Source organism: Panulirus ornatus, chromosome 55 (genome assembly GCF_036320965.1).
Source record: "Panulirus ornatus isolate Po-2019 chromosome 55, ASM3632096v1, whole genome shotgun sequence".
NCBI lineage: Eukaryota > Metazoa > Arthropoda > Malacostraca > Decapoda > Palinuridae > Panulirus > Panulirus ornatus.
Genome location: NC_092278.1, coordinates 19069564 through 19095826, shown reverse-complemented (window position 1 = coordinate 19095826; position 26263 = coordinate 19069564). Strand labels below are relative to the sequence as shown.

The window sequence follows — 26263 nt, the reverse complement described above, 5'->3', positions numbered from 1 at the left end:
TATTCACTAGATGAATAATATGGTAAACTGCATTTTCTATATATTTTTTCAACATAATTCTCTTCATGAGATTCTACTAAGATACTGCATGAACTAATAATTATCTACGTCACTTCACTGTTCTAAAGATTCACCTTACGCTCAGCAACTGTATGTACCTAATATTTTTCGATAAAAATTTGAAATATCTTCTTAAGTGATTCAAACACTAGAAGCAGATGGCAATTTCAGAGAAGGAAGTAATCAATTGCTCAACTTGAAACATTCACCATTCATTCAATGAATGATACTTTTTCTACTAAACTGTCCTCAGAAGGTTCTAACCTAATGCATTAACTAGGAATCACCTACATACTCAGCCATTCTCACGGTCCTGATTTCCCTGCCATTCAAAAGATTTCTCTTACACTTGGTGGTTACAAGGTACATTGTTTTCATTTGTATAATTTTCCTAAAAAATTCTCTCAAGTATGCTTTTGATTAGTTCATGCTTTAAACAACATGTAAAGGAAATTAACAGTAAAGTGGAAAGTCCATCTGCAGGGAGGTGAGCGATCAATCGTTCAATTTAAAGCATTGATCTTTTATTTGAAGAATGATAGTTATTTTTTCATATATCATCTTTACACAATCTTCTTCAGTACGTTTTTACCTAATGCATGAACTAAGAAAAGACCTCACCAAATTCCTGGGGTCCCAGTCACTACTCTGTTCAACACAACATCTTAGTAAGTACAGTGAAGGATGTGATAAATTATATCATTTACTCATTTTTTCTACACAAATTGAGTAGGTTCTTACCTAATGCATTAACTAATAATCAAAAAGTTTTAAGTATTACTTGGTACATTATTGCCACTGTCTTCTGAGCATTCTCAAAATTATTTCATGCATCATTTGCCTAAGGTCACAAACCCCTTAAACTACTTGGAAACTATATGTCATGAATGCACAATTTGCTTTAGCATGATCATTCTTGGTACCTCTCTTGTGCTACAACCAAAACCATTGGTATTTAAACATCTATAATCTAGTATATAATAATTTACAAGCACTAACAAAGTGAAGGAAAGAAATCATATTGGAGCTAAAATCTTCAATATGTAAAGGACACAAAATAATCAAATTCAGATCTCCACTAAATATATAAAAAAGCACTAGACAGAAATATTCAAGAGCTCAGACAGATGGAGACAGTTTTCAATGTTTTGCTCAACAAAATCAGAAATATACAAGGAGAAGCAGTACTGGACAAATAACTAAAAAATTACTGAGGTTTACCCTAGGTAGACAATTATGCTATCTGAATAGTGGAAAAAAATAACAATGCTGTGAAATAAGCACTATATGCTAGCCCTGCCTCATGGCAAAAACCTTGCTAATGGTTCTCCCAAGAAGAAACTGTCTCACAAAAGCCATCAATCATGCTGGTAGATCACCTCATTATTGCAATAACATGCATTTTAGAGATAGATACAGATGCAAACCAGGCACATGTCCAGGATTTTTGTCATGAGGAAGGCAAATCATGAACTCACTTAGATAATGAGGGAAAGCTCAAAACAAAAGTGGTGTAAGAACACATTGTATATTACTGAGCTTAGCACTTTGGTATATTTGTATGTTAAATCAAATCACTAATACTGGACAAAATCCCTTAAAATGGAATAAAGCTCTTATACAAGCAAGTCAATTCTGAGACTGGCAAACAATTTTCAAAAAAAAAAAAAATGAATGGATGATAACTGATAAGAAGGAAAACTGAGGGCAATGATCAAAGGAGTTTATCTCAAAGAAACAAATTAATATGCTTTTGCAGAAAAAGAAAATCTCTTTATCATAGACTTACATTAGTGTTCTAGGAAGTTGGTGAAACTGACAGTTGCTTCATTAGTGACTGGTGTACATGAGTGAAAAACTCAATATATTGTACATATACATTCATTTTTCCTTTTGCAGGACTAAAATGGTTATAGATCTACATGTGTATAAATCATCATTACTACTGACTACCCTTGCTGTATCATATATACCTCAAAGGGAGGGTTGAGATTGCTTCCTTATTTGGTAAGCCCACTGACACATAGACTTGGATCATCCTACCTCCTCTGGGTCATGGTCCTTTTCTTCAACTTTCACAGGTTTCTTCTCTTGCTGGTCATCTTGGTCCTCCTCAAGTGTGTAACCAATTAAGTTAGCTTCATGGGCCTGAATCTGACGCAATCTGCGCAACTCCCATTCCCTTTGAGCACTAAGTCTCAGGCCTGAGTCACCTTTCTTCTGTGGTGAACCTGATACGCTTTCTGAGTCTGATTCACCTGTTAAATGAAGGCATCAATCACAGTGGTAAATGGACACAGCTATGGTATAATGTTAAGAACACTGAATCTGCAATTGTTAAATAAGAAAAAATCATTACAGACTGAATTTTTCAATCACTATGATTAACTGGGAGGCACAGGGTCCTTTGTGTGAATGAAAATGGGGTAGAAGCTTCTTGAATTGTGTACTGGAAGAGTATTAGTGATTAGGAATAAATTGGTCAAGAAAAGGTGCCTTCATTAGTAAGAATGGTGAGAGGGGTCAAGGATCAATGAGTTAATGAATTATGTACTAATTGACAGGGGTAAAAATAAGGGGCTGTTAAATGCAAAGGTGTCAAAAGTGACAGCGTGATAAATGGCTAATCATTTCTTGCTGGTGGAAAGTAAAAAATTGGTCATGAGTTTTTGAAAAGGGTAGTTACCTATAAAAAGGAAAAAAGTACAAGATGGAAAATAAATAGGGACAGAAAATTAAATAAGTTGAAGAAAATGGAAAAAGAAGAAAAGCATAACAATTAAAGAAGCAAGAATAACAGAATTGTGTGAAAAATAAAAATGCAGATGTAGAAATAATGAAATCCCATAGATCAGAAAATGAAAGAAGAAAGAGTTACACAGACCATGAAAAAAATCCCATGTCACTATTCACATACATTAACAAATCAAAAAACAAAAAATTAGAAACTGGACCCTTTAAAGTAGGAAAAAAATATGAAAATGACCCCTGACAAAATATGAAGGTGTTGACGATACAACATAAATTGGAATTCAGATAAAAATGTAAGGAGAAATTAAACAATGAAACTGTTTAAACAATACAATAAAAATGCGCTCCTCGATACTGAAATATCAAATGATGATACAATGAGAGTGACTGATCAGCTCAGAGAACATTTGGGTCCACTTGCCATAAGTCATTCAGCCCCATAATGTGAAGATCCCTAACTGACTCACGACTGGTACATAACAACCCTTACAGATGAGTGGTTTGTAATTAATGACTAATGGGGGTATGGCATAAATTTTTAGTGCTGTAATTCACCATTTGGAATGATATAAGAGCAACTGTCCCATGCCTGAAAAAGCCCTCCTTAACAGTCAGTTACAAGTACACTGAAAAAAAGCTGCACCTCTACTAACCATCCTGGAGTGGTACAATAATTGGATCAGATGTGATGGCAGCAAACTGGGGTTGACGTGGAAATACAGGTATTTCCTGTTCTACAGTACATGATGGAAGTATAACTGTACGCACAGATTCAACACTGGCAACATCTAGTTTCTCAGTTTCAACCTTTTCTTCCTCTTTCTTGACTGGGAGGATTACTGAAAAAAATTAAAACTGTTTTGAGTATATCAAAAACTTCATCAGCCTGAAAGATTAAATTAAAACTGAAAACAGAAAACCTGATATGGCATTACAAAAGGAGTTGTTGATGAAGTGAAAAAATGGATCTAAGAAGGTAGGAGTCAGAAAGAGAATAAAAGAATTAATGTAAAAAGAATTATCAAATGCATGACTGAATATTTCTAAGAAGACACAGAGATGAGGTTAATTTTCTCTGAACCATTCAAATTTGAGAGTTTTAATAAGAAAGAAATTATATCTGGGCTTCAAGGTTAATACCAATAAGTCCCATACATCCTAGCCACAGGACCACAAAAAAATATATGTACAACTGAAGCAGGTACTGGGGAAAGAAGTCTGCCTCACTGAAATCAGGGTAACACAGCAGTCAAGAAATGGTGCTCCAGTTGCACCTGATAATCAGCAGCCCCAAAATAAAAGGTAGAAAACCTAACAAAGAAATAAAAATCACACCGAACATAACCCACTGCACATTTATGGACCACCCAGGGTTGAGTGCATAGGTTTGCATCCTGGTTACAGCAATCAGTCCACAGTCAACCTACCTGTTAATCCACCCCAGGGGTTGATCAATAAAATGGGTACCTGGCTCAGGCTAGGATATACATGTGTGTATATATAGATATTATCATTTTTATTATCATACTTAATCGCTGCTTCCCACATCAGCGAGGTAGCACAAGGAAACAGACAAAGAATGGCCCAACCCCACCACATGCACATATATATACAAAAGCACCCATACATGCACATATACATACATATACATTACAACCTATACATACATATACTTACACAGAAATATACATATATACACACGTACATATTCATACTTGCTGCATTCATCCATTCCCCTTGCCACTCTGCCACACAGGAAACAGCATCCCCCCCCCCCCCTCAATATTTGCCAATTCCCACTTTAGCAAGGTAGCATCAATAACAGAGAACTGAGCCTTTGAGGAAAAATCCTCAATTAGCCCCATTCTCTGTTCCTTCTTTTGGAAAAGTAAAAACTGGAGGGGAGGATTTCCAGTCCCCCGCTCTCACTCCTTTTAGTCACCTTCTATGACACGCAGGAATACATGGGAAGTATTCCTTCTCCCCTATCCCCAGCTAACATATAAAAATTGCACCAAGATATACAAAATGGAAAATAAAGAAGGAATACAAGGCTCAACACTTTTAATTACACCTGAAGTGTGTCATCTTGCACACACATAATACTTTGACATCTAAACAAAAGTAAGGGTAAGAAAAAAAAATGTAAAAAAATTCTTTTTTTTTTTTTTTTTTTTTTTATACTTTGTCGCTGTCTCCCGCGTTTGCGAGGTAGCGCAAGGAAACAGACGAAAGAAATGGCCCAACCCCCCCCCATACACATGTATATACATACGTCCACACACGCAAATATACATACCTACACAGCTTTCCATGGTTTACCCCAGACGCTTCACATGCCTTGATTCAATCCACTGACAGCACGTCAACCCCGGTATACCACATCGCTCCAATTCACTCTATTCCTTGCCCTCCTTTCACCCTCCTGCATGTTCAGGCCCCGATCACACAAAATCTTTTTCACTCCATCTTTCCACCTCCAATTTGGTCTCCCTCTTCTCCTCGTTCCCTCCACCTCCGACACATATATCCTCTTGGTTAATCTTTCCTCACTCATTCTCTCCATGTGCCCAAACCACTTCAAAACACCCTCTTCTGCTCTCTCAACCACGCTCTTTTTATTTCCACACATCTCTCTTACCCTTACGTTACTCACTCGATCAAACCACCTCACACCACACATTGTCCTCAAACATCTCATTTCCAGCACATCCATCCTCCTGCGCACAACTCTATCCATAGCCCACGCCTCGCAACCATACAACATTGTTGGAACCACTATTCCTTCAAACATACCCATTTTTGCTTTCCGAGATAATGTTCTCGACTTCCACACATTCTTCAAGGCCCCCAGAATTTTCGCCCCCTCCCCCACCCTATGATCCACTTCCGCTTCCATGGTTCCATCCGCTGCCAGATCCACTCCCAGATATCTAAAACACTTCACTTCCTCCAGTTTTTCTCCATTCAAACTCACCTCCCAATTGACTTGACCCTCAACCCTACTGTACCTAATAACCTTGCTCTTATTCACATTTACTCTTAACTTTCTTCTTCCACACACTTTACCAAACTCAGTCACCAGCTTCTGCAGTTTCTCACATGAATCAGCCACCAGCGCTGTATCATCAGCGAACAACAACTGACTCACTTCCCAAGCTCTCTCATCCCCAACAGACTTCATACTTGCCCCTCTATCCTCTATCCTTTACAAAATAATATATTAGCATGCAAAATTACGATAAAATGCTCAGATTATCACAAGTTTATCCATGGCTAACTTTTGTTAAGATAAAAGGAATTGGCAAATGGACAGAATTTCTTCTCTTTATAGCAACAACCTCACCAGTGACAATTTCCACTGGTTATCACATTCAAATCAGCCTCAAAAAATCATAAGAAAGTCACTTTGGTTACAGAAAGGAATTCTTCACTCACAATCTGGTTTCTTCTTAATATCCTCTTCCCTAGGATGGTCTAAAATATTCTGGTGCTGGAAAGGACAATGTGGCTTCTTGCACCCTCCAGGTTGAGTCTCAAACCAGCAGGCAATCTTGTCTCGAGGTTTCTGGAAAAATAATGGAAATGATACTTATAGCAAAAATGCATACCAAGTACCTAACAGAATACACATATCGTGAAAAAAAATGAGTTTTGAAAACTGAAAATCAGTTTCTCATGAGGGTACATCCCACAAGCAATGAGACAACTTCCATGATATCTATTGGTTAGATGCCTCTAACCCCTTGAATTCTGGTGGGGATAATGCCTCTCCCTATCCATCCATTCAGCAGCAGTGGTCTAACTCACTCCAGGTGCACTCCCCTCAAATCTACAATCAGCATACTGCAATGATGTCATTGTCCCAATGTCTGGCAGACCACACAGGTTAAGCACCTCTTAACTCTTTGGAATAAGGATGTCATCATGATAGTAACTATCATCAGTTAAAATAATAGTTGTTTGAAAGAGAGGATGAAGCATGGCAAAAAGCAGCAACTGGTTATCTGCTAACAAGACAGCAATCAGGAGAGAAAGGATTTTTCATTCTTCAAATGCACCTTTCTCTCAAGTGGTGGTTTTTCTACAGACTATAAGTAAAAAATGGAAAGAATGGGTTAGAGAAAGTATCTTGACCAAAAGATGACCATGAATAAATTTTAGGTTATCTAGTGGCACATCAGCAATGCTCAGCCTTGCAGGAGATAAACCCAATGCTTTTATTGTATGCAGTTCTCCATCTTACCAGACTGCTTCAGTGAGCATACATATCATATACTCTGCAATCTACCATAGTGTTTTTCTTGTGTTCTGAGAAAAGTGTTTTATGCAATGCTAAATGTAAGTTAAATAAATAAATGCACTCTACAAAGACGGTGCAGAAGCTGGCAAGAGGACTGATGTGTAGAAAGCAGACAAGTAAACATTGATGGATGTGGTGGGCAGGGGTGGTGGTGGAGTTTTAATGCAAGTGTTGGGATTAGTGGTGCCAACCTTTTATCAGTGATGCTGTCAGCAATGTAAACTCTAAAGATTGTTAGTAGATGCAGACATCACTAAACACAAGCTAATCATTACATAGGTGTGCAGAGGTTGTAAACTGTTTAAACAGACTCTGCATATCCACTGCATAACATACTGTCATCTGTTACAGACAATACGTCTCTGTACATGTGTGGTGTGTGTATGTGCATGTGTGTGTGTGTGTGTGTGTGTGTGTGTGTGTGTGTGTGTGTGTGTGTGTGTGTGTGTGTGTACACCAGACCTCCATCCATCCGTTTGTGTGCAACCACATCCTTTATCAAATTTGCACAACCCGGGGAGCTTCACAACAGTGGGGCCCCATATCTGAAGCTCCACCATTACATAAATATTCAAACTGGTTCACTGTCAGTATTCACAATTTCATCAACTACTTTGTTCCCTTTGCATTAAAAATACATCTATACATCCCTTCCAACAAGTCCCCCTGCTCAGACTTCTGTCACAGCCCCTGGTTCCTCTGTCTTTGAAAAAGCTAAAGGGAACAGTAGTTATCACCAGAGATCAAAACAAAAAATTTTTTTGAAAAGATGTCAGAAAAGTGGGTACGGAACAAACCAAGCATTTGATATTGCAAATGCAGACAGTTCACTTCCAGTTTGTAACATTCACAGAGGCCCAATCTGCCAATATGAAACATTTATAAAGTTGCTTCGTACAATAAAAATCTACTCACTAAGTTTTTCATGACGTGAGACCAAGGTCTCTCTGAAAGAAATAATGTACAGCTCTATATTGATGAATATATCTATCCAATTACTACTGAACAGTGAGTGCTTGAAGTGAATGGAAAAAGAAAAAAAAATGGAAATGAAAAGAGTAGACCATGAAATGCAAACCTAATCACAGAGAAGATACAATAAACCATGAATGACAAAAAAATTGATGGATATAAGGGTAAGTACTCAACTATTATCATTGTCAAAGTCAATAGTGTGAAACACAAGTTAATAAATGACAGGCATAAGTGTCACATAAGATGGAACTGGTCAAATCTGCTTAATATTAATGAGCCAAATAAATGCATAAACACAATGAAAATACTAAGAACACAGTCTATATTAATCTTAATAAAAAGTAAAGGTTAAATATTGAAAATCTGACATGCTGAATAATATGTTACATTAACTTGCATAGTGCCATTGTACAAAGGAAAAGGGGATAAAAGTGAGTGCTCAAATTACAGAGGTATAAGTTTGTTGAGTATTCCTGGGAAATTATATGGGAGGGTGTTGATTGAGAGGGTGAAGGCATGTACAGAGCATCAGATTGAGGAAGAGCAGTGTGGTTTCAGAAGTGGTAGAGGATGTGTGGATCAGGTGTTTGCTTTGAAGAATGTATGTGAGAAATACTTAGAAAAGCAAATGGATTCGTATGTAGCATTTATGGATCTGGAGAAGGCATATGATAGAGTTGATAGTGATGCTCTGTGGAAGGTATTAAGAATATATGGTGTGGGAGGCAAGTTGTTAGAAGCAGTGAAAAGTTTTTATCGAAGATGTAAGGCATGTGTACGTGTAGGAAGAGAGGAAAGTGATTGGTTCTCAGTGAATGTAGGTTTGCGGCAGGGGTGTGTGATGTCTCCATGGTTGTTTAATTTGTTTATGGATGGGGTTGTTAGGGAGGTGAATGCAAGAGTTTTGGAAAGAGGGGCAAGTATGCAGTCTGTTGTGGATGAGAGAGCTTGGGAAGTGAGTCAGTTGTTGTTCGCTGATGATACAGCGCTGGTGGCTGATTCATATGAGAAACTGCAGAAGCTGGTGACTGAGTTTGGTAGTGTGTGAGAGAAGAAAGTTGAGAGTAAATGTGAATAAGAGCAAGGTTATTAGGTACAGTAGGGTTGAGGGTCAAGTCAATTGGGAGATAAGTTTGAATGGAGAAAAACTGGAGGAAGTAAAGTGTTTTAGATACTTGGGAGTGGATCTGGCAGTGGATGGAACCATGGAAGTGGCAGTGAATCATAGGGTGGGGGAGGGGGCGAAAATTCTGGGAGCCTTGAAGAATGTTTGGAAGTCGAGAACGTTATCTTGGACAGCAAAAATGGGTATGTTTGAAGGAATAGTGGTTCCAACAATGTTGTATGGTTGCAAGGTGTGGGCTATGGATAGAGTTGTGCGCTGGAGGGTGGATGTGCTGGAAATGAGATGTTTGAGGACAATATGTGGTGTGAGGTGGTTTGATCGAGTAAGTAATGTAAGGGTAAGAGAGATGTGTGGAAATAAAAAGAGTGTGGTTGAGAGAGCAGAAGAGGGTGTTTTGAAATGATTTGGTCACATGGAGAGAATGAGTGAGGAAAGATTGACCAAGAGGATATATGTGTCAGAGGTGGAGGGAACTAGGAGAAGTGGGAGACCAAATTGGAGGTGGAAAGATGGAGTGAAAAAGATTTTGAGTGATCGGGGCCTGAACATGCAGGAGGGTGAAAGGCGTGCAAGGAATAGAGTGAATTGGAACGATGTGGTATACCGGGGTCGATGTGCTGTCAATGGATTGAACCAGGGCATGTAAAGCGTCTGGGGTAAACCATGGAAAGTTCTGTGGGGCCTGGATGTGGAAAGGGAGCTGTGGTTTTGGTGCATTATTACATGACAGATAGAGACTGAGTGTGAACGAATGGGGCCTTTGTTGTCTTTTCCTAACGCTACCTCGCACACATGAGGGGGGAGGGGGTTGTTATTCCATGTGTGGCGGGGTGGCGATGGGAATGAATGGGGGCAGACAGTATGAATTGTGTGCATGTGTATATATGTATATGTCTGTGTGTGTATATATATATATGTATACATTGAGATGTATAGGTATGTAAATTTGCGTGTGTGGACGTGTATGTATATACATGTGTATATGTGTATGTGGGTGGGTTGGGCCATTCTTTCGTCTGTTTCCTTGCGCTACCTCTCTAATATGGGAGACAGCGACAAAGCAAGGCAGCAGGTTTGGATGGTATTGCAGTGGAATTTATTAAAAAAGGGGGTGACTGTATTGTTGACTGGTTGGTAAGGTTATTTAATGTATGTATGACTCATGGTGAGGTGCCTGAGGATTGGCGGAATGCGTGCATAGTGCCATTGTACAAAGGCAAAGGGGATAAGAGTGAGTGCTCAAATTACAGAGGTATAAGTTTGTTGAGTATTCCTGGTAAATTATATGGGAGGGTATTGATTGAGAGGGTGAAGGCATGTACAGAGCATCAGATTGGGGAAGAGCAGTGCGGTTTCAGAAGTGGTAGAGGATGTGTGGATCAGGTGTTTGCTTTGAAGAATGTATGTGAGAAATACTTAGAAAAGCAAATGGATTTGTATGTAGCATTTATGGATCTGGAGAAGGCATATGATAGAGTTGATAGAGATGCTCTGTGGAAGGTATTAAGAATATATGGTGTGGGAGGCAAGTTGTTAGAAGCAGTGAAAAGTTTTTATCGAGGATGTAAGGCATGTGTACGTGTAGGAAGAGAGGAAAGTGATTGGTTCTCAGTGAATGTAGGTTTGCGGCAGGGGTGTGTGATGTCTCCATGGTTGTTTAATTTGTTTATGGATGGGGTTGTTAGGGAGGTAAATGCAAGAGTCCTGGAAAGAGGGGCAAGTATGAAGTCTGTTGGGGATGAGAGAGCTTGGGAAGTGAGTCAGTTGTTGTTCGCTGATGATACAGCGCTGGTGGCTGATTCATGTGAGAAACTGCAGAAGCTGGTGACTGAGTTTGGTAAAGTGTGTGGAAGAAGAAAGTTAAGAGTAAATGTGAATAAGAGCAAGGTTATTAGGTACAGTAGGGGTGAGGGTCAAGTCAATTGGGAGGTGAGTTTGAATGGAGAAAAACTGGAGGAAGTGAAGTGTTTTAGATATCTGGGAGTGGATCTGTCAGCGGATGGAACCATGGAAGCGGAAGTGGATCATAGGGTGGGGGAGGGGGCGAAAATTTTGGGAGCCTTGAAAAATGTGTGGAAGTCGAGAACATTATCTCGGAAAGCAAAAATGGGTATGTTTGAAGGAATAGTGGTACCAACAATGTTGTATGGTTGCGAGGCGTGGGCTATGGATAGAGATGTGCGCAGGAGGATGGATGTGCTGGAAATGAGATGTTTGAGGACAATGTGTGGTGTGAGGTGGTTTGATCGAGTAAGTAACGTAAGGGTAAGAGAGATGTGTGGAAATAAAAAGAGTGTGGTTGAGAGAGCAGAAGAGGGTGTTTTGAAATGGTTTGGGCACATGGAGAGAATGAGTGAGGAAAGATTGACCAAGAGGATATATGTGTCGGAGGTGGAGGGAACGAGGAGAAGAGGGAGACCAAATTGGAGGTGGAAAGATGGAGTGAAAAAGATTTTGTGTGATCGGGGCCTGAACATGCAGGAGGGTGAAAGGAGGGCAAGGAATAGAGTGAATTGGAGCGATGTGGTATACAGGGGTTGACGTGCTGTCAGTGGATTGAATCAAGGCATGTGAAGCGTCTGGGGTAAACCATGGAAAGCTGTGTAGGTATGTATATTTGCGTGTGTGGACGTGTGTATGTACATGTGTATGGGGGGGGGTTGGGCCATTTCTTTCGTCTGTTTCCTTGCGCTACCTCGCAAACGCGGGAGACAGCGACAAAGTATAAAAAAAAAAAAAAAAAAAAATATATATATATTAACTGAAAGTAGATTAAGCAAGCATTACCCAATAACATAAGCTATAGGCCTAGTATCATGGTCAAAGACCTCTTACATCACCAATATGTACTTGAAAGTAATGATTAACCATCAAGCTCTAGAAATGTATAAATTCTACAAACTCAATCATCATAATAATGATGATCACAATTCGGTAAAGTAACTGTAAATATATTCGAAGTAAATTCTGCATTTTTGTTAATAGAAAATCTTCAAAAAGAAAATGTTTTACTTTAATTTCACTCTCCCTTGACAATCTTGCACCAAAAATCCCTCGCTGGATTGTATCACTTATCAGAAAACTAGGATTGTTATCCCTAAAAGAGTAAGGTTGACTTTACTATCCCTGAAAGAGTAAGGTAACGTTGCTTTTACTATCCCTGAAAAAGTAAAGTCAAATTTGCAAGTTCGTTAAAATTACACTCCCTATATAATTTTTTTCATCTTCAATTTCTTTTAATTCTTTCCTTCTGAATGTTTACTATTACTGGAAGATAGCCACTGATGATGTGAAACAGTACAGAAGCAATGGAAACAGTTATATAAAGGGAACAGTCAACTTACTAGTGGTGCATGATTAATATTTGTGTATTTATGGGAGAGTTTTACACTTGAATCGCCCACCTCTTATCCTTATATATATGTGTAAGTAATTACCTATTTGTACTTAGCAGCGAGGGAGTTTTAAACTCATGGGGCCTTCCCTCTCGAACATTTTGTAATGTCATGCAACTTCTTCAATTTCTGTATGCTGTCTACATTAACCACATCTTCAGAAATTTCATTCCATTCATCCACCACTCATACTGTATTAGAACAGCCCTTTCTCACATTTTTTAACAAATTTTGTGTTTAATTTCTTGTCAAGTCCTCTGGTTGCTCTATTCCTACATCTCTTGAAGAATTGTCCATCATTTATGTCATCAATCTGTTATGAAAACTTAAAGGTTATGATCAGGTAACTCCTCACTCTTTCCTCTTGCAAGGTGGGAAAATTAAGATCCTCTAGCCTTTCCTTGTAACTAAAATTTCTTAATTCTGGTACCATCTCACTGTCCTTTTCTAGATATTCTCTATGAGCTGTTAGTGCTCCTTTACATACAATGACCAAACTTTAGAAACATATTCTAGTTCTGACCTTAGGTAAAATGTGAACAGCTTGCTAAATATCTTAAGAGTGTGTGCATGTAATTACCTATTTGTACTGCAAAGGGAGGGATTTTTACACTTGTGGGGCCCCCGTTCTTGAGCATTCTCCTCTATCATACAACTTCTTAAATTTTTGTATTTTGTCTGTCTATTCCAATAAACACAATTCTTACACTAAAGCAAAACAGAATGGATCTGAGGATGAGGTTGCATATCCATGGTATAAGCTGACAGCTGACTAAGTTGCTGACATATATGCAATTCATATGATAAAGGTGCACCATCATCATTCACAAACAAAGGCACACAAATCAGTGTAGGGCTAGAATACAAATCAAACTCATGCCTTATTATGCTTAGTGTTGGGTCATACTTCTCAAATCTTTGAAGTACAAGCAAGATAACAATACTACGGTAAACAATTCTTGACCATTTACATCTGATGTTGCAGTTCCTATATCAATCAGTAAAACCAGTAGTGCACAGGCAAAAGACATGTGAGAAGCATAGACCAGCTTAATCAGCAGCAGTATATAATGACATCTTGTTACTCACTTAACCATACACTTCTCAGTATAGATCTTATCTATAATGGTCAATCTAATCATTGATATCTAACCACAACATAACATTCTCATAAATAAACAATAAAGATTCCCATGATTGGTTCAACATAAAAAGTGAAAACAGATTTCCATAACAATATAATTGCCCAGCCAGTCTGAATTTGGTTTCCCAGTTCCACATTTTCCCTCCATGAGACTGACCAATTCAAACAATTTATAACCATGTAACCATATATACATGAAGGTAAGCAAGTATGAATATGTACATGTGTATATATACATATGTGTATATGATTGGATGGGCCATTCTTCATCTGTTTCCTGGCGCTACCTCGCTGATGCGGGAAACAGCGATAAAGTATAATAAATAAATAAATGAAAATACATGGGGCAGCAAACAACTTGAGAAGTCTAATTAACTAGAATGTACACTATACATTAAAACTGTGAAGGTGAGCTCGTTACTCATATCAATGACACAAGCAAATAATCATACTAATGCTGAGTGATGCTGGTTCTGTTAACAATCAACAACAGCCTCTATATCTCAGTTTTGCCAAATGGCCAGCTAACCAATCTGCATTGTTGTTGCTACTCCTACTGTTGCTGGTGAGAAAACTTACTGTAGTGGGATGATTTGTTCCACTAATCAAGTGATGTCTGCCAGTACAATGCCTAGCAGGGTGAACTGAATATGAGCCAGGCTCACATACAACCTGGGACTTGCTAAATCCATTTCATCTGAATTTGGCAAAGCATGCAGTCCAGGCAGCAAATACTGGATCATTCTTAAGAATACTCATCTTCCACAAATAAAAGAGAGAGCTTACATATAGCATGAGCTGCTTGAAGTAATAGCTGGGCACACTTTAATATATGCAAGAGAAAAATGGCACTCAGTGCTTTCAGTAAGATCCAGCAGGAGGTGTATCTGACAAATTACTTTGTTGAGTTCACTGTCTACTTTTGATGACTTCAAACTTCCATCATTTCAGTCTAAACACAATGCTGTAATTGTGCATATGCAATGTGTCTTGAGTAGTTATCTGACCACCACAGTGCATAAAAATAATGCAAACATAATTATACTATTGTTGTTTATCAATCAATGATAGCTGCTCAATCCTGCATTTAATCACCTTTTATCTATCAATCTAATCATTCTATTTTCTCATATTCAAAAAAGAATAGTACATACACTATTTTCCCAAAGACCTCAGCAACTGTAAGCCCCTTCTCCATTTCTTCATCAAAGCCCTGGGTCTGTAACAGCAAAATGGTTAGTACAGTGTAAGTGACTGAGCAGGATTTTTCAAGGAGAGAGTGTGGAGGAAGAGGAGATAAAAACTAGAAAAAGGTACAGTATTCTAAGTGAAGTGGCTGATAAACTAGATTGTGAAGTTGTATGGTGATACGGGCATATGAAAGTAATGGACAAGTAATAACCAGAATATCTACATGCTATATGTTGAGGTATGTGTAGATATTGACTAAAACAAAGGCAAAGCTACAGAGTATGTATATAAGATGGGTTCAAGGGAAGTATCTGCTTTGGAAGAACAAAGATATACTGTGATCATGGCTCATAATGGGAACTGAGAGCATACACAAAAGTATCTATTATTCATAATACCTGCATACGAGGCTGACAATACCACTGGAGCTCATTAAAAATAAGTATTCATCCTTATATGCAACTAATTAAGTCCTGCAGTACTTACAGTAATTTCCATGTGTCTGAAGATGCAGTTAGCTTTGTTGCAGTTCCCCTGCAACCAGTATATGCACATTGTTTCATTCCGCAATGCTGCAGGCTCATGACGAAAGGGACATGATGCACCCTGTGTATTTATGTCAGCATGTTAAAATTTCATGTATTTCTTAAAGTCAGTATGGTAAACAAAAACAGTATCAAACGATAAGTCATTTAAAGAAAATACTAAAGAAAACAGAATGTCAAAGAAAACTGTGGAACCATGATCAGTGCATATTTACCCAACATGTTAAAAAAAATTCATTTATTCACATTCCCATAATGACATAAATGCTTTGAAAAGCACAATAAATTCTTTTTATCTTAAGGGGTTAATACACATCTAATCTGTACATAATGGAATAAGTATAACTTCAGTAACTTTTCAAAACTAGAGAGCCTGAAATCTGGAACACCTTCCATATTCTCATACAAAAAAAATTCATTTATTCACATTCCCATAATGACATCAATGCTTTGAAAAGCACAATAAATTCTTTTTTTCTTAAGGGATTAATACACATCCAATCTGTACATAATGGAATAAGTATAACTTCAGTAACTTTTCAAAACTAGAGATCCTGACATCTACAACACCTTCCATATTCTCATATACAGATTATACTGTACTGACTAGTATGATTTTATCTTAGTTATAGAAATAAAACTCATGCCCATGTAGTACTGAGATATCACAAAAGCTTACATGCATCATTACTGCACTCACTTTACTAATGCAATTTCTTCATGCTAATGCATCATATTTGCTGAATGTAAGACAAACTGTCAAATCCTGACCCTCCACAGTATACACCAAGATAACATCTATAATAAATAAAGTTTGAGCTGAAATCAGTTTTCATTTTTACATGAAGTTCTGAGCTACTTGGTAATAAAAAAGCTGGCTTTAGTAACCCATGGAAGAAAGTAACATGGAAACACTAGGAGTTTGCCCTTTCTATTAGTAATAGTTATTTATTTTGGCCATATTCACATTGCAATGACAGTGTTGTTCTCCTCTATATCTAACACTACCATTATTCTCAAACTCCATGTTATCACTGCCTTGCAAACACTACTGTTTCCCACTTTTCTTTCCTTGACTCTGGATCCATCCTTCTACCCATACATCTTCTGTTTCAAATTTATTTTCCCCATTTTGTAAACTTTTTAACTCTTTCTATGTATCTATGGTGCCAGTTCCCTCCAGGAACTCCCTAAAGGCAATGACCATGGCAGAGTTTACATAACTGAACTCCACTGCCTTACTAGCCTCACCCTTAACAGGCCTCTGGCAAAGGGCAACTGTAGTGCAGAGGCTATAAACTAATGCTCCTACCAACTACTTCTGCCTAATGTGCCCACTTTTACTATTTTCACCTGTTTAAAATATTCTGATTTCTTACTGATGGTAAGCAGCATCTGCATGACATATAATAACCAAACAAGCATGCAAAATTCTTTATGACATATTTCAAATATTGATGAGTCAAAAATACTTGAGAATGTGGCAATGGTTTGCAAATGTATGGATAAAACTCTGCATGAGCCATCCAGCTATGATAGCAGGGAGATATAAATGATATGAAAAAAGTTTTGAATTATGGGAATTTGGGAAGTCTGAGTTTCATTAAATGTTAGGGTATCAACAGTCAAACAATTCAAACAACAGGAGTTTGATTTTTTCTCTCTCCACTCAAAACCATAGATACTTTTCAATATAATTTACAAATCACATGAGCAAGTTTTCATTAATAAGATGAAAAAAAAAAACTGCAAAAATGGAATTCGAGTTTGAAATCATTTAACACCTAAAATATGTCAAATGAGAAGTACACCCCATTAAACATTTACTGATTTGATAAAATACTTCCAACAGAAAATCAACATGCATACATCAAACATATAACAAGTCTTATTTGATGGTTACCATATTAGATCAGAAAAACTCAACTGCATAGTTATCCCAAATGCTATGCAATCCCTATACCCTCCTATCTTTTATACATTACCTTAAGCCAAAATGAATTTGTTGGACATTGTGGATATCTTACTAGTATTGTACATAAAAGCAAAGGTACTGTTTCTCCACTAAAGTAATTCAAAATAGGTGCAAAATAAGACTATGAGATAGCACAAAAAGATTCTGAGCACTTTTTTCCTTATCATTAGATAAATTTGATCACATGAAACTTTATGAATAAACTAGTTTGCCTTCTGGTTAAAATCCTAAAGAAATGAATCCATAAAAGATGTTAAATTCATTAATACAGAACATATCTATATCCAGGAATTTAAGAATACCCCTAACTGACCCAGTGAGAACAATAATTCCAAATGTAGCTGCCACCCACGGAGGAAGAGTTTCTTCCTAGATACCATGATAGCAATAATGTTCAACTTGTCAGGAATATCCTGAAATTCCAAAGTTAAAAGTATCTCTGATCAACTTTATAATCGTTACATACATCACTATGGAGAAGTCAGGAAGCGTTTTCGGTGCTTCTATCCTTCAAGAGAGGAGCAAAATTTGTAAAATATGTAATAATAGAGGAAAACATACTCTAATAAAGAACTATCATTCAGAAACAGGAACAGTCAGGGAAACATCGCTTCTTCCCTACTGGTGCGATACTAACTCTCTACTTATGCCAAATCCTCCTGATTTTGTAATCCAATAATAAATAGTATCCCCATCTCATGCTTCTAACCAAACTCTCAAAAGGTCTACATGGGCTCTACATGGAATGGGTTTCTACAAATCTTCCTTGCTGGTCAACTATTCCAGAAATTAACAAAACTTTTTGTGGTTTATATCTTACCACGTATGTTTCTTTCACTGGAAGAAGTGAGTTCAACCGTAATGCCACTCTTCTGGCAAACATCTTGTCTAAAGTGATGCACACTCTCACTGAATCAAATTTTCTCAGCTGACTCTATGTTTGTTGACAAAATACCAATCTTCGATCTAGAACTCCAGTTGCTTCTGGATAAGCTTGACCTTTGTCTACTGATAAATTAAGTAAATCTATTTGGGAAGATTAGTGATCCTGAGCCATAAGGAATTCAATTATGGAATAAGCCAAAATTTTTCCAGATTTACAAACCTGCCTTCAAGAAAACATCTCTAAGTACTTTGCTTAACACAAATTTCATCTGGTGATTCTACTACCCGTAGCTGAAAAATGCCAACATTACCTTTATAGTGATATTCGACTTACTAAGAGCAGAAATAAACCTGGTAACAATCTATGGTAAAATGTTTAGTTATAAGACCAAGCTCTGAACTGTCAAACTTCCTTGTCTATTTCAAAAGCCTTGAACTTCCTCATCTTGGAATAAAACATATTATATGAGCATGTTTGCTTCATATTCAAGCTTAAAGTCCATGACCACTTCAAAAGTGCACTACAGAAATATTCTGGTGTAGTCATTCTGAGTCTTCATTTTACATCTTGTTTTTTTCTTTGTGGATCTTTCTTTAATTCCAAAAACTAGGCACAGTCAAGAAAGTCCATCAAAGTGTGAAAATAATTATAAAATGATGAATCAGCGTTCAAAAGTAAAACTCTCAGAAAGCCATATAAATACATTTGTGTTAGCCTAATACAATGCAAAGTGAGGGGCAGAGGAGGGCATGGCTGACAAGCCTGTCAGCTCCAGGGCCAAAGTTTGACTTCTTAACCTATGAGAGAGGGTCAGATGACTTTCCCATAATCATTTAACACCAATTTAGTGTTAAAGAGGCCCATATGCTAAACCTCTGAAATTATAATAATTCTTGAAACCGAACCCTTATTCTTACTGAGTTTCTCTGGAGTAGGGCACGTGATCTGGTGAGCCTGGACTGGGTAGTCTGAAAGAAAATTATCCCAAATCATTTCTCCTAACCTTTACGCACCTCATTCCAAAGTAACATAACTTTTACCATTTAAGAAATTCCTAAAATTCCTTGAGCATGATTATCTATAAAGTGCCTTACTCCCCCTCCCAAGTGAGCAAGTGATCTCTGATGATCACAGGGTTCAGTCTGGAGGTGAGAAAGCAGAATAAAGCCATCCAAAATAAAACATATAATGTTATTGAAAAAAAAAGCCAAGCGAACACTGTAATTAGTTGCAACAAAAATCAGGCTTGTAAATCAACTGATATACACCAAAACACCTTGAGATACCTATCACTTCTGTACATGCAGACTGGCACTTTTAGGGAAAATTACTGAGAAAGAAGATTCTTTAAACTGGAAATCTCACTGCATATTTGCAAAGTTTCCAATAATTCCTTGATTTCTATTTACAAGCCTGGCTAAAGTAGAAAACCTCCAGTGTGTATGGATATGTAAGCTACTGAGGTTTAAAACATGTTTGAAACATCCTGTGTTTCTGGCTACCACAACTGATTCAGAATTTTGTGCATAACCTAAAAATCAAAACTATAGGTAAAGTATGTGGATAAACCCCAGCATCCTGCATGATGTCATGCATGAAAATGCATTAAAGAAAAGTGGTGAAGTAAGGGAAAAAAGTACAACCTGCCAACCCTAATTTCCTGAAGGCATGTAATCTGAAACAGACAAATCTTTTAATAAGCCTTAGACGAGAAAGTTCATCATTCACTATACCTCTTTCTAGACAGATATCTATAAAAGTCCTGTCAATAAGCTATCAACCTCTGTATTACTGTCTGCCTCTGATGGGAGGCATACTACAGGAGAAGACATTACATATTCTTGCACCTGAAGTAACTCAAACTTCATCTTCAAAATTCCACTACAAGGGACCCTTGCCAAATTCTGCATTCGGACTCATCTCTCACAAATCAAAAAATCAGCAAAGATCTGGTACCCCCATAATATACATACATGACAAATCATACATGCAGAAAAAATATACATAAATTTTGTGAATTACAAAACTAACCTTTGAGCAACTGGAATAATAGTAGAAGTAACAATCATTGTTCTTGGTGGCAGCAGTTTTTTCACCCATTATAACCTGTAAATACAAAATTACCCTGGTTTATATTATCATGAATACTTTAACAACCCAGTCAACCCTCATACTACATACAAGTAATAAAGGATGACCATATCTAATTAAGAAAAGAAGGCCTAAACAAAACTTGTAAAGGGTTGGGCCCTAAAGCCTCAGATCTACAAATAATCTTCCATGAAAGCTGTACTTGGCCCAGTGATTTGCATGCAAATGATGACATGACATACAAATTTGTATGACAATGTAATGTGTGGGGAATATGTGTTGAATGGAAAAGGACAGAATCTGTGGATATTTTTTGGAAAGATGATTTGTACATGAGATGGAGAGATAACAGGAGACCTGATGGCCCATAACAAGATTATCTGCATATCATTACCTAAAAAGTAAAAGAAATATGATAGTAAAGTAAAAGGCATCTCCCCATCCACCTCCTCCTCCAGTTCACTAGCTAACAGGAAAAAGACCAGAAACACCAAGGAGTAAACATAATGCTATGGAAATCTTAAGGGAAAGTGTGACAAGTAGAGTTCCTACCCAGTTTTCATACTGCTGGAAAAAAGCTGGACTCTGAAAATTAAAGTCTGAAATAATAGTTGTAAGTGGTAAATCAGACAATATCTAACGATACTTACTAAGAATGCAGGTGATGAGGGCTGGAAGTAGGTGGTGATGGAGTGAGATGGAGGTGCAGTGAATGGTTTGCCAAGCCATTCACAGTAGGTTTGTCCATTTTAGTGTGTAATATTTATGTTTGATGACGTATTTGGCCATTTTATGAGTTATGCTATTGGTTTCAAGTCAGGAAGATCTCACTTATAAGGCGCAAAAAGAAATGAAAACTTGGTGTTCCTTATGACCGTCAGTGGCTGGAATATGGTAAGAATCTAATGTTATTTTGCTCTAATATCATTATAAAAGGCATCATAATTCAAATACCTTACACTATCTTGAATAATTTCACCATTAAAGGAATCGTTTTTTTCTAAAACATGAATTTTCAAATCTTTCACTGTTCTGAGGCCTTAGTGTCATTCCATAAATCTATACTATGATTTTCGAATGTCTAATCACAAAACATTGCTCTATGAACTGTTGTAATGCAGGGAACCCATATATACACCGAACAGTAAATAGTACAACAATTTTACTATTACAAAATTTTCACATTTAGGTAATTACTGCAGCCATAATGTAAATGCAAACAATGCAACTGTTTTTGGTCTTAATCTATTTTTCATATGCATACATCAAAAAATAAGCCTTACACCAATACAAAAAGATAAAATATACCATAAATCAAATATAACATATACAATAAATAATGATACACAATATATACAGTTGGACAGTATGATATAACTGAATAACCTTAGCATAGATGGTGGAATCACTGTGGCTGGTCCAAGTCACATCACTATGGTTGGCCATGCCTCATAGCAAATTCAATCAATTCATTAATGTATTTATAGTTTCATTCAGTCACATGTTGTTTCCCTACCTATGCGTTTCTAATTACTTCTTTGATCCACCAATAAAACCAATTTTTTTGGTCTTGAAATTTTAAAAGAGCAGATGAAGCTGCAGTTAGTAGAGGAATATCAGTAATTTCATTTCGCAACAATAGTTTACCAACATATCTAATCCCAGAATAAACTTTGACCAGGAGATCATGATTTTCTTCATTCTTTATCATCCTAAATATGTCATTTGGGAGGGCTAGGAAGCTCTAAGAAAATGTGAGAATGATTAATATATAAGCAACTAAGATAAAACACTGTGAAAATCAAAAGTACCTAAAAATTCCCTCAACTTCCCCTAGCAGCTGTAATATACCATATTTTTGATGTTATCTGAAAAATATGCAATTGCTACAGTCTCATATTTACACTGTTTCCATCCAGATTTTCGACAATATGTGTTCGTTGTATTCCACCGAACACAACCACTTCTATCAAACACCCGCTCACTATGTAGTGGGATGCAACAAATGCCATTACTGTTGCTATACTTCGAGAACAACACTGAAAAAGGGAAAGTTAGGTGAGCTTTTCATAGGTCATATCAGTTTATAGAAGTGTTTTGCTTTCCACCTACTACATTAATTGACCCCACAATTTCCTTGATCATCATAGCCCCTCCACACTACTGAATTATTAATCATTATGTTATAAAATAATGGGCGGTTTCTTGCTAAATGATATGCCAATATGTATTACATACAACTACACTGTTATCACAAGATGTATTGGATTTCTCATTCAGTATTTTCCACTATCAACCACCTAGGGGTAAAGCTAAGGTTGACTAGGTTTACTGAGCCAGGAGCAGTGTCACCTTCACTTCAAGAGAGTAACAGGTGACTCTGGAGGCATGTGGTGGAATTGAAATTCACCTTCTTTTCACGTCAAAAATTATTTCTGTATGAATACGATTCCTTTCAAAATCTTTTTTTTTTTACTGGGAAAGTTGATATATGCAGAAAAAAAAGGTGCATGAAAATAAACAATGTCAACATAATATCACCTGATCCACCTGTGTCAATATATCCACAAATTAACCAATACCTTGAAAGTATTATTCACAATCATGATCACCTGGTCTCATTTTACTATGAATACAGTAGCTATACATCCAATGTAAAAAGGAATTCAGTCATACTCCTAAATAACAGGCCATACCCTTAAACTACAAAGTCACCCTTCCAGACTGTATCACACTGGGAGAAACCATTTGATAACATATAACTTCCTTTGATGTGATAAATAAGTGTGTGTGGATATCATGGGAAATGTGACATTCACCCAACATATCCTGCATACTTAGTACTAAATTACCTTTTATTCAAAGATCTTCGGCAAATATTAGTCGTAGTTATCGCTCCAAAGTAAATACTACCTACCACAGGTCGTCACAGTAGAACTAAGTACTTATACCTAACCCCAGATGACCTTAACCAGCCAAATGACCAAGGCCAAACTAAGCTAACGTAACTCCATCAATCCAGTTTAAATGTTTACGACTTATGGTTCCAATAATGTGCAGTTTTCCCAAACCGTGAGCCATAAAACTCCTTAAATTACAACTTCTACTATAGCTTGGAATATGCTACAGGTAAAGTAAATATTTATGCTCCCCATCCCAAGCAAAATAAAGGAACTATTTCGTCCTCCCTACATCTCCATTGCTCTACTTTTTCAAAAATATGATCCTCTTACCTAGAAATAGAAAGTATTTTGAAAAATAGAAGCTAAACAAAGTTGCTTCCTTGTGTTGTTTACGTCCATTCCAACCTACAAAATAAAAGGGATCCTGATTATAACCTTATTTATGTTACGGAAAATGATATTTCCTAGCTTTTTATCCATTACTATAACATTTTTCCAAAGTAGATAAACTTTAAGTAACACATAAACCCCCAAAATACAAGATGAATTCAAAATACGAGAGACAATCTATGAAGGTATAATTTACGCCTTTATGGTCCTTGTGATAGTCTCAAGATACGCGACATTTTGTTCGTGGAACCAAGGACAAGTACTTTTGTTCTTATGTAGTCAAGGACAGGTATCTTCGCTTATGTAATCAAGGGTATTTTCGTTATCTATTGAAACTACATGAAAAAAAATCCTTCGTATATCTGGTGCTCGCACGGATTTACTTTTATGTTATTAATGTTATCAGTAACCTTTAGTAAAAGTTCATCTCCAAATGTACCTAGATTAAATCTGTACCCTGGATGGTCTGCTACCGTATGCATCATCACCACATATCAGAGACCACTAAAACAAAATCAATCAACCTATGACAACTTTAAAGTATCAGGAACCTCCGTTACAAACACAATCGATTACATAAACGCATCTTATTTCACAAAATCTTTAATTTGCCAAATACGAGTCATAGAGATAGTTGGTAACGGCAGTGAGTGTGGCATATTGACGCAATACAACAGGAATACTTAAGTTATGCGTTGTAATGCTCGCAAGGTGCATGATGCTCCTATTAGGATCACCCTTCGTTGGAAGAACTGTGCCTCTAAGCCTGGGTTCTTGCCTCTAAGCCTGGGTTCTTGCCTCTGAGCCTGAGTTCTTGCCTCTAAGCCTGGGTTCTTGCCTCTAAGCCTGGGTTCTTGCCTCTAAGCCTGGGTTCTTGCCTCTAAGCCTGGGTTCTTGCCTCTGAGCCTGGGTTCTTGCCTCTAAGCCTGAGTTCTTGCCTCTAAGCCTGAGTTCTTGCCTCTGAGCCTGAGTTCTTGCCTCTAAGCCTGAGTTCTTGCCTCTGAGCCTGTGTTCTTGCCTCTAAGCCTGAGTTCTTGCCTTTAAGCCTGGGTTCTTGCCTCTAAGCCTGAGTTCTTGCCTCTAAGCCTGAGTTCTTGCCTCTGAGCCTGGGTTCTTGCCTCTAAGCCTGAGTTCTTGCCTCTAAGCCTGAGTTCTTGCCTTTAAGCCTGGGTTCTTGCCTCTAAGCCTGAGTTCTTGCCTCTAATCCTGAGTTCTTGCCTCTGAGCCTGGGTTCTTGCCTCTAAGCCTGAGTTCTTGCCTCTAAGCCTGGGTTCTTGCCTCTAAGCCTGGGTTCTTGCCACTAAGCCTGAGTTCTTGCCTCTAAGCCTGACTTCTTACCTCTGAGCCTGGGTTCTTGCCTCTAAGCCTGAGTTCTTGCCTTTAAGCCTGGGTTCTTGCCTTTACGCCTGAGTTCTTGCCTCTAAGCCTGAGTTCTTGCCTCTGAGCCTGAGTTCTTGCCTCTAAGCCTGAGTTCTTGCCTCTAAGCCTGGGTTCTTGCCCCTGAGCCTGAGTTCTTGCCTTTAAGCCTGAGTTCTTGCTTGCAGAACTGTTTTGCCTTTTTCCAGGAGCAAAACATTTTCTTTCATTTTATAAACATTCGCTGGTACAGCATCTCGCAAAAGGAGGTACCATTATCTTGACTAGATATGTTGGTGCTGACTCATCTTTTCCTTATATTTATGTACTGATTGCAGAAGGTCCTCAACTCCTATTGTACCACACACTCTGTGGCTATTTTGACGAATAGGCGGCACCGGTGAGGTCAAAAGTTTCGCCGACGAGTCTTTTGTCTCCATTTATCATTAAGATACACCCACTTTGCCCATGGAAATACTTTGGCATATTCGGAGATTGATACATTAATTTTGACGAACGGATAACAAAAAGGGTGATTTCATCGCACTAAATCTATATGGGGCGCAAGGGAGCTTTTACCGGTAACGTTGCCAACTTGAAGCTCAAGAAAAGCGTTAGGCTGAAACAGACAACCTAGTAAATTCACTTAAACCCTAAGGGGCTGAGTGATCGACTCTAATGTACTTTAAAGTAATCCTCAGGATCGTCCTATTGCTTTGACAAACTACTTCCAAAATCTTTGAGACCATCCTTAATCTGCTTATTTGTAAAATTTTTGAATCATGAAGTTTGTGTGATCAATTTTCTTAGTTATCGTGAGGCGGGATCTACCGTATAATACCCTACCTTACATCACCTATGTCTGGTCGTCTTCTCCAAGAGCAATCATATATTGTAGCATTTGATATCACGAAAGCTTATCATAAGGTATGGCACTGTGTCTGATCTCCACGCTCCTTTGTTTTGGCTTCCCTCCCTCACCGCGCTCCCACCTCCAGCTTTCGTCCAGGTCCATAACTGCAGACAGAGCAACCTCTCTCTCTCTCTCTCTCTCTCTCTCTCTCTCTCTCTCTCTCTCTCTCTCTCTCTCTCTCTCTCTCTCTCTCTCTCTCTCCACATCTCTGGTGATATTCCTTAAGGTTCTGTCCTGTCTCCAGCTCTGACGACGCACC

General features: G+C 37.8%; 1 protein-coding gene across 2 annotated transcripts in view; it reads right to left on the bottom strand.

The window, feature by feature from the left end:
• LOC139765499 (uncharacterized) overlaps positions 1–23765 on the bottom strand; it is a 28412-nt gene extending 4647 nt beyond the window's left edge. Inside the window, exons 1-7 of one of the 2 annotated variants that reach the window (XM_071692961.1) lie at positions 23676–23765; positions 21093–21326; positions 20383–20457; positions 15432–15551; positions 6250–6379; positions 3465–3650; positions 2104–2318 (exon numbers count right to left, since the gene is read on the bottom strand). In XM_071692961.1, the coding sequence (XP_071549062.1) occupies positions 2104–2318; positions 3465–3650; positions 6250–6379; positions 15432–15551; positions 20383–20451 (720 nt within the window). In that variant the 5' untranslated portion in view covers positions 20452–20457; positions 21093–21326; positions 23676–23765. The remainder of the gene's footprint in view (positions 1–2103; positions 2319–3464; positions 3651–6249; positions 6380–15431; positions 15552–20382; positions 20458–21092; positions 21327–23675) is intronic. The other variant, XM_071692962.1, reaches the window with a different exon arrangement.
• Positions 23766–26263: the final 2498 nt, after the last annotated feature.